This window comes from Arvicanthis niloticus, chromosome 11 (genome assembly GCF_011762505.2).
Source record: "Arvicanthis niloticus isolate mArvNil1 chromosome 11, mArvNil1.pat.X, whole genome shotgun sequence".
NCBI lineage: Eukaryota > Metazoa > Chordata > Mammalia > Rodentia > Muridae > Arvicanthis > Arvicanthis niloticus.
The window spans coordinates 70713055-70729192 of NC_047668.1; the positions used below are offsets into that span (position 1 = coordinate 70713055).

At 43.3% G+C, this 16138-nt stretch overlaps 1 protein-coding gene across 2 annotated transcripts in view; it reads left to right on the plus strand.

Moving 5' to 3' along the window:
* Camkmt (calmodulin-lysine N-methyltransferase) overlaps positions 1-16138 on the plus strand; it is a 353564-nt gene that overhangs the window by 294165 nt on the left and 43261 nt on the right. Inside the window, exons 6-7 of one of the 2 annotated variants that reach the window (XM_034514512.2) lie at positions 574-637; positions 8103-8169. The exons of the other annotated variant lie outside the window; for it this stretch is intronic. Coding sequence (XP_034370403.1) covers positions 574-637; positions 8103-8169 — 131 coding nt within the window. The remainder of the gene's footprint in view (positions 1-573; positions 638-8102; positions 8170-16138) is intronic. 2 annotated transcript variants of the gene reach the window in all.

The window sequence follows — 16138 nt, forward strand, 5'->3', positions numbered from 1 at the left end:
GCATTAGACAAGTTTTTATGTCTCTACAAATAAAAGCATATTGTTACACTGATTGGCATTTGACAAACCTGTCGCTCTTATACAATGTGTCGAGGTTACAGCCCAATGTGCGAGCATGTCAAAGCTCACAAAAAAATTACCCTCACAAAGCCATCTGCCTGCAATGCAAAGTTATATGAAGGGCATCAGGCAGCCAGACAGAAGCAAGCTGAAAGGCAGAGTGACAGCCTTGTATGATGGCTCTACTAGATAAACAGAAGCCCACAAATGAAAGCCTCTCAGAATACCATCATCCGCTGTCACAATGCAATTACCGAACAGAATGATAGCAAGATAGAGGCTCCCGCAAATGGAATGATAAAAGTATTGACTGATTTGATTGAATGATTAAAATAATGCAGACATAAAATGAAAAAAGATTGAAGATTGTTACAGAGAAATGGTGAGGAAGCATGATACCGAAGGCTTGTCACTACCGTCCTCACTCCCACACAGACACGCATGTTTGCTCATTGTTTGCCCTGCTCCTTTTTTTTTTTTTTTTTTTTTTTTTTTTTTTCTTCTTCTTTCCAGGTTGCTATTTCTGCAGATGTCAAAGAAGTTCTGCTAACTGATGGGAATGAAAAGGCCATCAGAAGTATCCTTATTCAGATAGAAAGCCGGTTCGTTGTGCCCCCCCCCCAGCCCCGCCCCAGGCTGCGTAACAGTCGACATAAAGACAGACAGCACGGGGTATTAAAAAAGAGCTCCTCACACACATGATCAGTAATTAAGAAAAACGAGCACTATCTGACTTCCCTGCAGATGACTGTGTGCGCCTTCCTTTTCATAGGGTTTCCAGACACTCCTCACCGAAGGGCTCTGTGTTCTTCCTGCCTCTCAAGGCGATGGGAAATCTTCATAATTTTGAAGCATTCTCGTTCCTTTCTTCTCATTAATGTCTTCCAGCACGAAGCAGATTAAAATTATTATTTACTTTATTTGACGTTGCTTGTAAATATTAACATCCAGCCTCTATGGCTGTGATATTACACATACTGGTCATATTGTACCTATGCTAATTGCTCAGGGGTTGTTTAGATCTCCTGCTGGAAGCAGCTATCACCTCTTAGTCATCTCCCTTATTTAGGATTTAAAAGCTAGCTCTCCTTTTTTTCTTCTGCTCTGCTATCACAGTTCAAACCCCATTATATTAGATTATGCTTTACTGATATGTACACAGAGTTCAGGAAATTGAACTGTACTTTAAGAAAGCGAACCTAAGTCATTGGCTACTTTAGCAGTCTGGCTGGTTTGCTCAAAGGCAGTTAGCAGCAGTTAGAAATTGAGAGGAAATGTGGAAGCTCTGTTTGCTTTGGTTTTTTTTTTTTTTTTTTTTTTTTTTTTTTTTTTTTTTTTTTTTGACATGGGGAGGAAGACAGGACCTTATTTGAATATTTACTCCCTTCAATGGCTTGAAGCAGCTTTGAATTTTGTAGCCTTTTATATAAAGCCTATTTTTCTATTTTTGATTTTTTTTTTTCCTGCTTCCTTCCTCCACTCTGTAATTTTTTTTTTTTCGAAAATAAACTTGACGGCAGCTCCGTCAGCTGCTCACACAGGAAGGAGGAACCAGACCATGGCGGCTAACACTGTGCAGCAGCTGTGAGCTCCGCAGAGCCCCACCCAGCTAATTGCCTGACAGCCCTTTAAAAAAAAATAAAAAATTCAGGAAGGACAAACAGCCAATCACAACCTTGGCCTTTCACACCAGGGAAAGAGATCACAAAAGGTGCTTCCCTGTTTTTAAACATCAGATGTTAATCATGATCTTGAAACTGTGGCAAGTTCTTTTAAATATTCCTGAGGACGACTGCTGCTGCTCCATTCACTCCTATATTCTGGGTTCTTCTCTCTCGTTGACTGTGCTCTTCCTTGTCAGGGAGCACAGAGAGCAATGGGAAACTCTCAGGTATGCCAGATCAGACTTAAGCAGTGGTTTTTGAGTAAGAGAGAGAGAGAGAGAGAGATGTTTTGATTATGGAGACTTTCAGATGGGGGCCAGTAGCCCTGAAGTCAGCAAGTGACTTTATTTAATAGCCCCAGAAATCAATTAGAAGTTTTTTATCATCAAACTGTGGGAAGCATCTGAAATCAGTATGTAAATTTAATTGTACTAAAATTATTATTGAACTAATCTACAGATACTCCAAAGAAGGGAAGCAAGGCTAATGTCATTAATTATCATCACACCTTTGCTTTAAACAGCAGAGATGCCAGGCTAGCTCTTGAAATCAGAGAGGAAATCTCAGATTCTGCCATTCACTCTGCTAGCCTTTCAACGAAATGATTGGTACAGCCCCCTCCCAAGAAAATGGATTTTTAACATTTGGTCCTCAGAGGCTCAGCCCTGAGAGAGCTTTATTGTGCTGGGTTTTACAATGGGTTTAATATAGCGGGGTGCCAAAGGGCAGGAGGGGAGACCCTTACAGTGTAGATGAAGTAGGTCCTTTCAGGATGCAGACCCAAACTGGCTGTGCGTTTTATTTCATCTCTTAGGACCTTCCTGATAGGGTTCAGTTTTTATGGTGTTCTCCTTCCATGTTTGTGTGCCTTTTTTTTCTGTTGTAAGTAGATCTAATTTATTTTAATTAAGAGAAAAAAGCATGCAAAAGCCTTAAAATTGGCAATGTGGTTTCCTGCTTTTAATACTAATGTTGTTGTTGATTTGCAAACAGCTTACGATGGGCATGCTTTGTAATCTGTTTTGATGAGTGAATTAATATGACTGAGTTCCCTCCCCATTTGTGTACCCCTCTCTGTAAGAATAAATCATTCGCCAAATCACACAGTGCCAATGCAGCGGACAGATCAAACAACTCATTCAGGAATCACTGTTTATGTCTTCCCTTTACAGTTTTAGAAAGCTCAAATTATACAGTAATCGTAGGATATTATCCAAAAATTACTTTATAAAAAGTAAAGGTGGATGCCAGCAACAACAAGTGGGGAGAAACCTTGTCTGAAGCCAGCAAATCTCTAGGCAAAGCTGCTAATTATTCTTAATGGGCAAGATGAGCACATTAAGAAACAAATGAACATACCAGAGAGATGATAAAAATCGACCTGGCAGTCACTCATCAGCCGAGTGTTAGCCCCTGTATTAGTCTCATCATTTTAAAATTGCCCTGTTGTTCTTGGCTTCTGAATGGAATGGACTCAGCTCGTCTTATTTACTGGTCTCTTTAAAGTTTTATCATTCTGATTTTTTTTTATATTTTAATTTTCTTTTTTAGGAAAAATAGCGTGTTTTGTTATTTCATTTTCAGCTTGACTTTTTTTTTTTTTAAGTATAAAGATCTGTTGAGGGTGTGGGGACAAGAGGGAGAGATGGAGACAGACAGGCAGACAGAGAAAGGCCAAGACAGAGAATGAGCTTGACTTATTTTTAATGTGTGAGGCAATAAGGAAATTAGTTCTGGACCTGTGTATTACGAAAGCATGTTAGCCAACTGTGCATCTGTTTATCTTTCTAAGATGTACCATGGGTTACCTATGTCCCTAGGCCTCTGAATCTTGACCCTGGAGAGCTAACTGTTGATCTGAGATTTAATGCAAAGGGATGTTTAAAAAGAAATTAAGAATTGAGGTAAAACAAATTTTATATCTTGGATATTTTCTCAGATTCATGAGTAGGTTTCCTTAAGTTTCTCCTTGGTCCTGAAGGTGCCTCACTGGCTTTAATCCAGAGCTTTTCATCCTGAGAACCATCTTTTCCTAAAGATAGCATTTCATCTGTACCCACGAGAATTCAAAGGGTAAACTGGAAATGAAATCATATGGCTTACCCAGTTCTCATTTTGGCTTTAATTATTATTTTAATATGGGTGTTAGGCCTGCATGCATCTCTGTGTTGCATGTGCATACCTGGTACCTGCAGAGACCAGAGGAGGGCATCGGATTCCCGGGAACTGGAGTTACAGATGGTTTTGAGCCACTATGTGGGTGCTGGGAACCTAACTAAGCAGCCAGTACTCTTAACCACCAAGCTGTCTAGACCCTCAAATTTATTTTATAATAATGAAAAAAAAAAAAAGCCCTTCGTTATTTCCCTTTTAGTGTGCTAAGAAAGAAATCCCTAAATACGCGCATGTAATAACTACTCAGTAAGGTGTAGCTGGCGAAATGTAGCAATGATAGACGGCTAAGGAGAGAAGTGGGAGGCTGAATTCTGATGGCTGCAAAGCCCTCTCCAAACCAAATAAGGAAAAGTAGAACTGGGGTCTGGGCAACTTGCTTGTAATCTTAGCACTTGGGAGGTGGAGGAAAGAGGATTGGGAGTTCGAGGCCAGCCTGGGTTACATGAAACCCTGTCTCAAAACAAAAGAGGAAGGAAGTAGGGAAGGAAAGTAGGAGGGAAAGGAAAGTAAAACACCTGCAGGTGAGCAGCCTGGTTGGCCATGGCCACTGACTGATTGGCTCCAAATATCCTGTCTTGCCCCATCTCTGTGGTGTTATCTGCAGAATATTCCAGTGCTCAGAACAGTGTTCCTGTTTCCACAGCACCTGCTGCAGGGAGTGAGGGTGGTGGGGGAGTGGTTGACATGTATAAAGGTACCAGGTGGCATTGCAAACAGACCTGGTCGCACCTAGGTGTCATTTCTCCATCTGTTGGAGTAAGGAACTGACTTAGGAGTAGAGTTAATCCAGACATGCCTTTAATCCCAGCACTCACCAGGGAGGCAGAGTCAAGCAGATTCAACACCAGTCTACAGAGTTTCAGGATTGCTAGGGCTACAGAGAGAAACCCTGTCTCAAAAAATAAAGTGATAGATGGATAGATAGATAGATAGATAGATAGATAGATAGATCAATGGATGGATGGATGGACGGACGGACAGACAGACAGAATGTAACCTTAAATCAGAACAAAATAAGATTTATGTTATAATCTTAGTGTTCTTCCCTCCCTTTTAATCCCCCAATAAAATTGAAGATAACATAAACCAAGAAAAGCAATGCCTCAGGAGTCACAGTGTTGTTATTTCTTAAATATTTTCAAAGAGCAATACTGGGCTACAGAGCTGTCTCCGCAGTTAAGAGTATACATCCTGCTTCCCAGGATACACTCTTCCCAGCTCCAGGAGTGATCCACCACTTCTGGTCTTTGCAGGATCCATACACATATCCACCACCCCCCCCCACACACACACACACACTGGGAGACAGAGAGAGAGCACACACACACTGGGAGAAAGAGAGAGAGAGAGAGAGAGAGAGAGAGAGAGAGAGAGAGAAGAAAGAGAGAGTAAAATGAAAGCTTTAAAAAAAAAAATACAATATTGGGGCCAGACAGATAGCTTATGGGTACTCTTCAGAGGATCTAGGTTCAATTCCCAGCACTTAGAACTGTCTGTAACTCAAGTCTCAGGCTATCTGATATCTTCTTTTAATCTCCAAGGACATCAGGCACACATATGGTGTACACACACACACACACACACACTGGGGAGGGTTGCAAAACACCATACACATTAAATAAATAAATAAATAAATAAATAAATAAATAAATAAATAAATAAATTTAAGAAGAATAACCTGATTCAAAATGTATGTACAACTGATAAATACAATTACTGATTACACAGATAGGCTCATAGTATTTTACATCCCCATAATGTATGCAGTTGACCTAAAAGACTGTTGCTGCTATTGTAGATGAGTATACATATTTTAAAATAAAAATAAACTGATAATTTAAATGGATGATCGCTCCTGACCTTTGTTTAGGAAGGATTGCTTGAGGTAGAACTCTGGCTCCCTTTGAGGCACCAGCAGCTGCCCTGACAAGGGGGCTGGGACAGCTGCTCCTTCTCTCCCAGAAACCAGAGGAAGGCGCTTCTGGCTCCCAGTCCCTCCCCGTGAGATCTTCTGGGTGATGGGAGCAGATCACAGAGCAGGACTGGGTCTGTGGCATGAACATTGTCCTGCTCATATTGACTCAGTTTGATTGGATTTCCTTTATTACCCTGAGGTGACACAGGGAGATGATAAAATCTATGATTGGACACAGTGCCATCCAGAAAGACCATCACAATCGGACCTAAAGGCTGGGGGCACGATCTCAGAGTTTATCTCTTAAGGTGATGTTCTGAAATAACACCTGCCATCTTTTCTCCTTGCGCTTCTTTTAAATATATTTTAAAAGCCCTTCTAAACCACAAAATATATTTCCTGCCCAGTTCTAAAACTAAGGTAGCCTAAGTACTACTGTGAGTTTTTCATTAAGAAAATAACTTCTAGAATATAAATATCCATGCTTGCTCCAGGCCTGACCACCCAGAGTCCTGGGTTTATAAATTGTATAAAGTATATAGTGTTAAGATGTTTACTAAAAATTATTAATAGGTTTTCTGAGTTATATAATTTAACTTCCCTGTGACTATTTTATAAAAAGTATTACCTTCACTAACAAAATAATATGTTTTGCTTGATAGATTAGTCATGTACTCACAGGACGCTACAGGTGTGCCAGGCACATTATGGCAGGCAGTTGGATACCATGGAAACGGAAAAGTAGGGTGTGGCTAGGGGCGGGGACTTAATAAAAAAGAGTTGTCAGTTGACTCTACTAATTTTGCTTCTCAGAATGAAGATGTCAGGTGTCCTCTCCTGCAAGATGCTTCATCGAGAACACTCCTGAAATAGACAGAAACTGTAGGCCGGTGTGTCATTTTAGTTAATCAAAACAAGTAGGCAAATTAGTCTCCTTTATTTTTTAATGAATGTAATTTAACAGTATTTAATTTGCATACAGGAAAGTTCACCCAGGGAAAAAAAAAAGAAAGTCTGCATTATGGCACTTTTGTAAACCTCAACAAAGCCCCTCATTAGGAGACCTAATTGATTTTTCCTCCCCACTCCTGAGAGAAGAAAGCTACCACAGCACCTGTGTAGTCACTCGGAGAGGAATGGGTGTGCCCCGTGGTTCAAGCAGAGATTTGAGTTTAAGAATCCTGTGGTTCTGTTCTGGCAGGGAGATCTCGGCCAGTGTGTGCTCTGAACACTCAGAAAATCTGTTTTTCTGAGCAACAGGGGAACATCGTTGTCCGCCTGGTGTCCTCCCCATGGGCCCAATTTCATTCAGCTTGCCGCCTTCGCTGGAATTATTTTATTTCTTGTTTATTTAAACTTGCCTTATTTCAGGAGAGCGGTTGTGAGGTTCATATAGCAAATGTGTCAGGTCAAATAAAGGAGGAGGTGGGGGTATTTAGAAATCAGAAAGCCAGGGGGGTTCGGGGATACCAAGAGGCAGAGGTCAGTGCAGAAAGTAAGACCACGGAAGCTCTTCTGGGTGTCAGAGGTAGTGTATTCATTCGGCTCTGACCGTCCAGGGGCCACAGCAGACAGAGAAGGAGCAGCACTCACCAAACCTACGCCACCCGTGGTAGACCTGAAGTCCAGCTTTTCCTAGTGTTGAAACTAGATGTGGTTTTCCCGAGGGTCTTAGGATGTTATGCATCAGGTCCACAGAGTACTTCTAATCTAAACATGGCTCTTCTGCATGAGTTCTCCTGTGCTAGCACTTCTTCAAGGACCTTTCACTAGGTTGACTTTATTCTTTGGAGTTGCGTTTTCTCCCAGAGATGCTCCAAGCTTCTCTCCACCCCTCTCTCTGCCTCCTCCCAACACTCTCCCCAAAGCTCGCGTCTCCCCTATAAGCATTTAGGAGATTGAAAAGTCAGCAAATGCTGGCCTCACCCTCCTCCGGTGGGACTGGTGGACACCTGATTTTGGGATGCTTGATCTACCTCCCCCCACATACACCCGGGGAAGTAGCACAGCACCTCATGCTCCCCTGCAGTCCCCTCCAGCATCTGTCCTCTGGACGCCCCCCCCCCCCATGATGCTACCTAGATGGTCCTTCCACAGGTGGAAAAATTTCAAGCCACGGAAAGAAAAGATGTTGCTGGTGTTAAGTTAGCATCTCACGGCAGAGCCGTAACAGCTCCTCTCTCTTCCTTGTGCTGATCCCATTGTGATAAGAAGCCTAAGTCTTTGTAAGTTCTTTCTTGTAGTCAGTTGATAATCGCTGCAGAAGTTTTCTTAACTATACCCTGTAGATGTGAACAGCATCATCACAAGCAATAAGAAGACGGGCGTGTTTAAGACTCAGACAATATCAAGCCGGTAAGATACCTTTCTGTATCCTGTCTGAATTAAAACGTCCCAGTTGAAACTGCTTTCTTGATGCTATGAATGAGCTATGAATGATTAATAATGATGCCGTAATACTAATAACATTAATTGAGCACTTTCTGTGTGTCAGGCACTGTTCTAAGCATTTCACATGTATCATCTCATTTAATCTTGTCAGACTTCCATGAGACAGACTGACAGACACTCCATTCAATAGATGAGAACACCAAAAATACAAATAGAATAGAACACTCTCAAGATAATATATTATACACTGAATGAAGGGTTGATTTATACTAAGATTATTCAGTATTAGGTTGGGAAAAGCCCAGCTTAAGTTAGCCTTCTTAAATGGCTTTATTTCAGTGGCCCTCAACATGGACAGTTTTGCAACATGACAGTTACCGGGAACATTTTTTTATTGTTGTTGTTGCTGCTGTTGTTGTTGTCCTCAGGTCTTGGTGTCAGAGCAAACAACATCACTACTGATTTCTACTGGTCCTGATGTCTAATGGTAGACATTATTCCTAGCTTGCTTTCAAAACACAACAAACCCCTCCATACCCTGGAAGTGTCTGCCCGAGAACACCAATACCTCGGAGGCTGAGTCACCTTCATCTGGTGATGGTTTTCACCGTCTGGGTGTGTCCGGTCTCTTTTGGCTCCTTCCATTCCAGGCTGGGAGCACTGCTTTCCATTAATAAGGCCACAGTGTGCTCGGCGATCTCACCCTGTGGTCAGTTGACCTAGGAAGGGAATGGCATCCTTTAGTACTTTCCATGTGAAATAGCTGTCTCTGTACATTTTCCCTTTGTGTGTTTATACTGGTTTTGCTGCAGTAACAATTCCATTTGGAGTCACTTCATCTCTCACTATTGCTCTGACAGCCTTTGGTGTTGTAAGGTATCTCCACGTTGAGGACATTTGCCTACCCTGACTGCTTAGTTTGAGAAAAACAGTTGGGTGACCAGACACAATGGATAAAACCCAAAGTGACGCTGGGCAGGAAGGCACAGCTCTGCAGTCTCAGCACCTCGGAGGGCGACGTAGGGGAGCCCTTCCTCCGTGACTCCCACAGCCGTCGCCTTCTGGACAGGACTTCATTTTGTCGCATGCTTTCCAACCTGGTCTTTTAGTTATCAATCAAAAGTGCATTTTCTATGTTGCTCTCATTTACATTTATTTAATGCTTAAGGTCATTTGTGACCATTTGAGTGTATTTCAGCATATGGAATCAGGGAATAATAGACCCCAGCTTCACGCTGTGCGGCGAAATTGTGTTTTTACAAGACATAATGTTGTTTACTGAGTGTTAATAATCACTAATTAATAAACATATCCAGACTTCTAAAATGTTGCATTTTTTAGGGAATAAAAGTGTCAAGTGTTTAACTTGGGGAGTGCAATAGAATTTTCTGTTATCATTTCATAAAATGATTAAGCAGCACAAAGAAGTAAACTGTTACTGTCCAGCTCAGGGCCGACCCCGGAGCTCAGCTCAGCGCCTGCCTGTGGCCCTTTGCAGAGATGCTGCTTGTAAATGTGGTGTTCGGATACATGGCAGGCCAGGAAGATCTAAGACTGCGCTTCAATAACAATGCAGGACTCACTAATGAGGGACTGTTTTGTTTTTTCTTTTTCTACCTTTATCACAGACTACTTATGGTCACTTTCCTCTTTTGTAAAAAGTAAGAGCATTTTTGTTCAAAGTCTTCTAGAGCATTGCTAGGAAGCAGGGGCTGGGCAATGGCTCAGTTCGTGAAATGTCTGCCACGAGCTCGAGGACCTGAGTTCAAATCTCAGTACCCATGTTAAGACAAAGAAATCAAAAATGGCTCAGTGGTGTGTGCCTGGAGCCCTAGCACAGCGGAGGTGGGGACAGGACTGTCTCTGGGTCTCAATGGCTAGCCAATCTAGCCAATCAGGTGAGCTCCAGGTTGAGTAAGAGATTCTGTCCCATAAAATAAGGTAGAGAACACTCAACATTGGCCTGTAGCCACTACTGCATGCATACACCCTCTCTCTCTCTCTCTCTCTCCCTCTGTCTCTCTCTGTCTCTCTCTCTCTCTCTCTCTCTCTCTCTCTCTCTCTCTCTCAGACACACACACAGAGATGGGGGGTTGTGCAAGCAAATGACGCAGTGAGCGTGATCTTACTGTAAGGTCTGTAAGAAACTGCTTGACCCCTTAACTTCCAGCAGCTAAGAAAGCAAAGCCACCAGCCACTGTCACAGTAATCAGCGCCCCTCAGTGCCCATTGCCTTCCCACCCATAACCAGTACAATGCGATGAACGTATTAGTTCCGTGAGAGAAGAAATAAAAGGAACCCATTCACAAAAGAGCTCAGATATAGTTCAATATTCTTTTCTAGCGCCTCAATGCATATGCAAAATTTCTCCCAAATTGGAGGTGTGGAATAACAGCAGCGACAGATAACTAAGAGGTATTTACCATAGCTACAAAGCCCACACGTGAGCCAAATATTTCTGCTATTAAAAAGCACTTCAAAGCTTGACATGAAGTTTGTAACAGCTGAATGTCTCTTGTGACTTCATTTGCACAGGAGATGTAAAAGCTAAAAGGGAAGTCGTGATCTGAGGACTGTGAGCCTCCAAAATACGGGCTTTAGCAAGGAATGAAAAGCCTGCCCAGAAATCTGACAGCACCCCATGCTCTGACTCCCTCACTTGGTGTCCCTGGGAAATGCTGTGGTTTGAATAAGTGTCCTTTCAGCAGCCGGTCTGCTAAAGGCTTGAACAGCAGCCTGTGGTGCTTTCGGGAGCCGGAGGAACCTTTAAGACACGGGGCCAATAAGTTCAGTCTTGGATATACCTCACCCTTCTTGCTTCCTGGTGAGTTGCTTCCTCTGTCACACACTCTGTCTCTATAGAGTGCCTCACTACAGCTTCAAAAAGCAATGGGCCAACTGGCCATGGGCTGAAGCAAAGTCCTTGCGCTTTCTAGGGTAATACTCTCAGGCATTTGTCACGGTGTGGGGAGCTGACCGGCAGAGTCACCAACAGTCTTCCTCCCTCCTCTGCTGACCTCTTCCTGCCTCTTACACACAGCAGCCTGGGGCTCTGTGGATTCTGAGGCCTCTCTTCAGAAGAATGAAGTACTTTAGAGCACTGGTTCTCAGCCTTCCTAATGTTGCTGCCCTTTAATACAGTTCCCCATGTTGTGGTGACGTCCAACCATAAAATTATTTTCATTGCTATTTCATAACTGTAATTTTGCTACTGTTATGAATTGTAATGTAAATATCTGATAAGCAGGAGATCTGATATGCAGTCCCTGTGAAAGGCTGTCGGCACCTCTCCCCCCCCCCCCAACCCCAGGGATTGTCATCCACAGGTTGAGAACCATGCTCTAGAGAATCATATGACTGTAAACGCATCATTAGTGCCTGTTGGCGGGGACCTTTTGCAAGGGAGGGGCTTCCTTTAGCCTTGTAAGACACCTGTCCTGCTCTCACAAACATCTCCTTCCTCATCCACCAGAACTTTTGTTTGTTTTAAAAACAGGGTCACATTATGTCTCGCTGGCTGTCCTAGATTTCCTTCTGTAGACCATGTTGTAGCAAGAGGTATTAGAAAAAGCAGGGTGGCTAGCTCCCAGCCACCATGTTTCTGCTCTAAGTTCCTGTACCTAAGGGCGTCACCGGCTGGCCAGGAGAGCCAGCCCAGGACCCATGAGATGCTGGTGTGGCTATTGCCTCACTGGTCAGCTCCGTGGACTCCATGGTTCTAAGCATGATCCTGTGCCAACTCCACCACCCTCATAGTACTCAGCTCAACCCCAGACAATATCCACCATCCTCGCAGTACCCGGTAGAATGAAGACACTTAACGCTTAAAGATTATCCAATGGATTTATTTATCAGCAAATACTCAATATACAAGATGCCCACACAATTAGAATTGTTAACCCAATTACCTAACCTTGATATTTATAACTACCTTAGACTGCTAAAGACACATGGACATCCGCCACCATCTTCTCTCCTCTCTCCTGTCTTCTTGTTCCTTCCTCCTCCCCACTCCTAGCTCTACCTACCTCTTCTCTATCCAATGACAGAGCTCTTGCCACACCATTCTGGGCTTGAACTCACAGAGACCTGCCTGCCTCTGCCTCTCAAGTGCCTGATCAAGGGCATCTGCCTCCATACTCAGCCTTTTGTGTTTGTGTTTTTGTTTTTGTTTTTTTTTTTAAGAACAACTATTATATATCAACCTATCTTGCTGCCTCTAATCCAGGTTAATCCGGTCTCACTGTGTTGAATATGAAAGGCATGCTTGTGAAGGTGGGAGCCTTAGGGATAGCTGGTCAGGGGTCCACACATATGCAGCACTCCGTAGGGCACATCTCCAAGATCCCAGTAGAGCTGTCTGTTAGCTCTCCTGTTCACCCAGCCACGTAGCTATTCACTGAGCTAGCAAAGGAGTCCAAGGCACACGGCTGGGAATCTACATACGGAGCAGTTGGTGCAGTCTGTGAACAAAGGAACCTGTGCTTCTAAATATAGCGAGAAATTTATGAAAGAGCAAGGGTATTTACAGCAGCTCAATTGTTGGGTTTATCTGAAGCTGTCTTCAAAAATGTGACGCTCAACAAAGAACCACTTGGAGCTTTGACGTCTGCATATTTCTGGGTCTTCCAGAATCAGCAAATACCATCATTCTCTGGTTAACATTAACGAAAAGTTACAATTTCAGAAATGTTAAACGAGCCCCACTGTGATGGTAAAAGTAAATTTCCCTTACGGGGGGAAAAAATTGTATTTGTTTGAAAGTTGTCACTGAATTTAAGCTGCAGCTTTTATTAGTCTTTATTAAACCACAGGTTTTTGTAAACCGTTCAACTTGGTTTTAGAGGGGTTTTTTTTAACCTGTGTAGGGGACACCAGGGTCAGCCAATAGTCCAGCCACTATCACTGTATCACTGTCTAAGATTCATGCCTGCCCTTTAGTCTCTCTCTTTTAGAGGTTAACTTCCATCCAGTTACCTTTTCCAAGCCTTCTGCCCTGCCTCCTCATCTGTCACAGGATAGATGTGATATGACTATCACAAAAGACCTAAGACAATTAACTTATACAGAGGAAAAGGTTTATCCTTGGCTTGCCTTTTCAGGGGACCACCCAATACTGGGTGACTACATTGGTTTGGGCCCCTGGGGGCTAAGACAGATAGCAGTGGCAGAAAGCACATGGCAGAACGCATTTGTTCACCTCTTGGTCAGGAAGAAGAAGGTCCAGGACCCCATGTTTTCCTTTGAAGGCACACTCTGGTACCTAAGGCACCCCACTTGGCCCCACTTACTACAGGCCCTACCAAGTTTATCATACTGAGGACCAAACCTGAGCACACGGGCCGTGGCACCTTATCATCCTTAACACGATTTGATAATCTCATCCCGTACTTGTCTGTCTGAATCCATCCTTTTGAGTGACTCAGTGCCATTCCCTCTGCGCTGCCTGCTTCATCCCCCTGTATATTCTCTCTCTCTCTCTCTCTCTCTCTCTCTCTCTCTATATATATATATATATATATATATATATATATATATATATATTTAAAGATTTATTTATTTATTTCATGTATATAAGTATACCATAACTATCTTCAGACACACCAGAAAAAGCTATCGGATTCCATTACAGATGGTTGTGAGCCACCATGTGGTTGCTGGGAATTGAACTCAGGACCACTGGAAGAGTAAGCAGCCAGTGCTCTGAACTGCGGAGCCACCTCTCCAGCCTATTCTCTCTTTTAACTGCTGTTGGTCTCGGACTATACGTCAGTGGGATGAAGCACACGCTGTTGGTGCTAAAGTGCTACTGTCTTGTGCTTCTTGGTCTGTTCCTTTGCTGATAGGAATTTTAATTTCTTTCTGTTTTCTCTGTGCCATGATGCCCTGAGAGCAGGACCCACTAAGTCTGTGCCCTCTTGCAGTTGACATTCCAAGGAGGGAGGCAGCTGATTTTCTTGAAGACACGGATTCTATTTAATATATATATTTTTTCATTCCCTGAAGCAATTAGTGTTTGTGCTCCCTAGAGTTTGGGAGCTTTTAGGGTCTGCATTTGAAAGATGTGGATCCATAAGGTTTAGAGGACTGAATCATTTTTAGTGGAAGAAAAGTCAAGCCCCAGAGAGTCAGACATGGCTCCTACATCAGATAGCGACTTTCATTTCAGGACGGCTTCTCAGGCTGGTATGTGCAGTGTCTGTAGACAAACTGACAGCGTGAGTAGGCATTTATCTGCTCTTTGTCAGGTTGAAGAGGAAGGTTAGTAGAAGGTAACGGAGATACCGAAGCTGAGGGCTCTTTAAGAAATTTTCTGATAAAATCCACCTGTTATCGAGTTTTCCCAAAACTAGGGTAACAGAATCTTGAGAGGTGCAGTTCTAGAAACATCGTGCTCCTGTGTCTTCCCTTGCTATCAGGCATACAAGAAAATGAAATTACCAAGTACAGTTCTTTCTGCTAGATTAGCATGTGGGCTTGCTTGCCGGGTTTGTGGAAGAACCCTGGTTCTTACTATTTCATTTTACCTTGGTGAAAGCATCCCCCAGGAATGTCACTCAATGTTACACATTTTGATACAGTCCTTTTTGAATGAGGAAGAGCCAGATTTTAACAGCTGGGGACAGTTTTTTAGGGGCACTCTCCTAAACAGCAATAAATTAACAAAGCCTCGTCTTCTCCTCTAGGTTAGCATTTGTATTGCTTCTTGTAACTTTCTGACCTTTACTGTCTACTAAGGTCAGAATCTCATAAGAAGAAACAGAGCAGACTGTATGCTGATAGTCAGATATCCATGACAGACTTCTGCGTTCCTCCAGGAAAGGTCTTCTGGTCTGAAGACACAGCTCTTCCTTCTTTTCAAAATTCAGTGTTACAGAAAGAATAGATCAAGGCCTGGGACATAGCTCAGCTGGTAAAGTGTTTGGTTCATAAGCACGAGTTACTGAATTGGATCCTCAGAACCGCTGTGAAACCGTCAGGGTGTGGAGGCATGTTGTGTTCACTTGGTTGTTTGGTTTTGGTTGGGGGGTGTTTTGTTTGTTTGTTTGATTATTGGACACAGGGTTTCTCTGTGAAGCCCTGGCTGTTCTGGAATTTGTTCTGTAGACCACACTGGCCTCAAACTCAAAGAGATTTATCTGCCTCTGCCTCTCTGCCTCTCTGCCTCTCTCTCTGCCTCTCTGCCTCTCTGCCTCTCTGCCTCTCTGCCTCTCTGCCTCTCTGCCTCTCTGCCTCTCTGCCTCTCTGCCTCTCTGCCTCTCTGCCTCTCTGCCTCTCTGCCTCTCTGCCTCTCTGCCTCTCTGCCTCTCTGCCTCTCTGCCTCTCTGCCTCCTGAGCTGGAATTAAAGGTGTAAGACACCACTGCCTGGCTAAGACATGCTCTTATAATCCCAGAGCTGGGGCTGTTGAGACTGGCAGCTCCCCGGAGCCCACTAGCCAGTCAGCCCATTGTATCTGTAAGTTCCAAGTGAAGGACTCTGTCTCATAAAACAAGGTGAGTAACACCTTAGCAAGGACACCAGGCTTGTCCCCTGGTTTACAGATGCTCCAGTGAGGTGTACATAGGCACACATGTGGGACAGTTCTCAGAAGGGGATTTGGTGTGACTCACCCCAACCTAGTTGAGCATTCTTATAAGCATGACGACCAGCCCCTTGATCTTTAGTCTTCCTTTTCAGGATTTTTAGAAATTTTTATGGCAATTTTATAATATTGGCATTTTCACTGTGATTAGAAGAGTTGAGAGAAACCTTGACATTTAAAAACTGCATCTTCTGTTGAAAAGTGAGCTGCTTTCTTTCTAAGACGGCTCTGTGGCATTTCCACTTCGCTTGCTCGTTTTATTTCTGGAGACTTTTGTTGGGCCTTTAAATAGACTCTCTGCTTCCATTGTGATGTATTGTACCTTCCTTCCCTTCCTTCTTCCGTTCA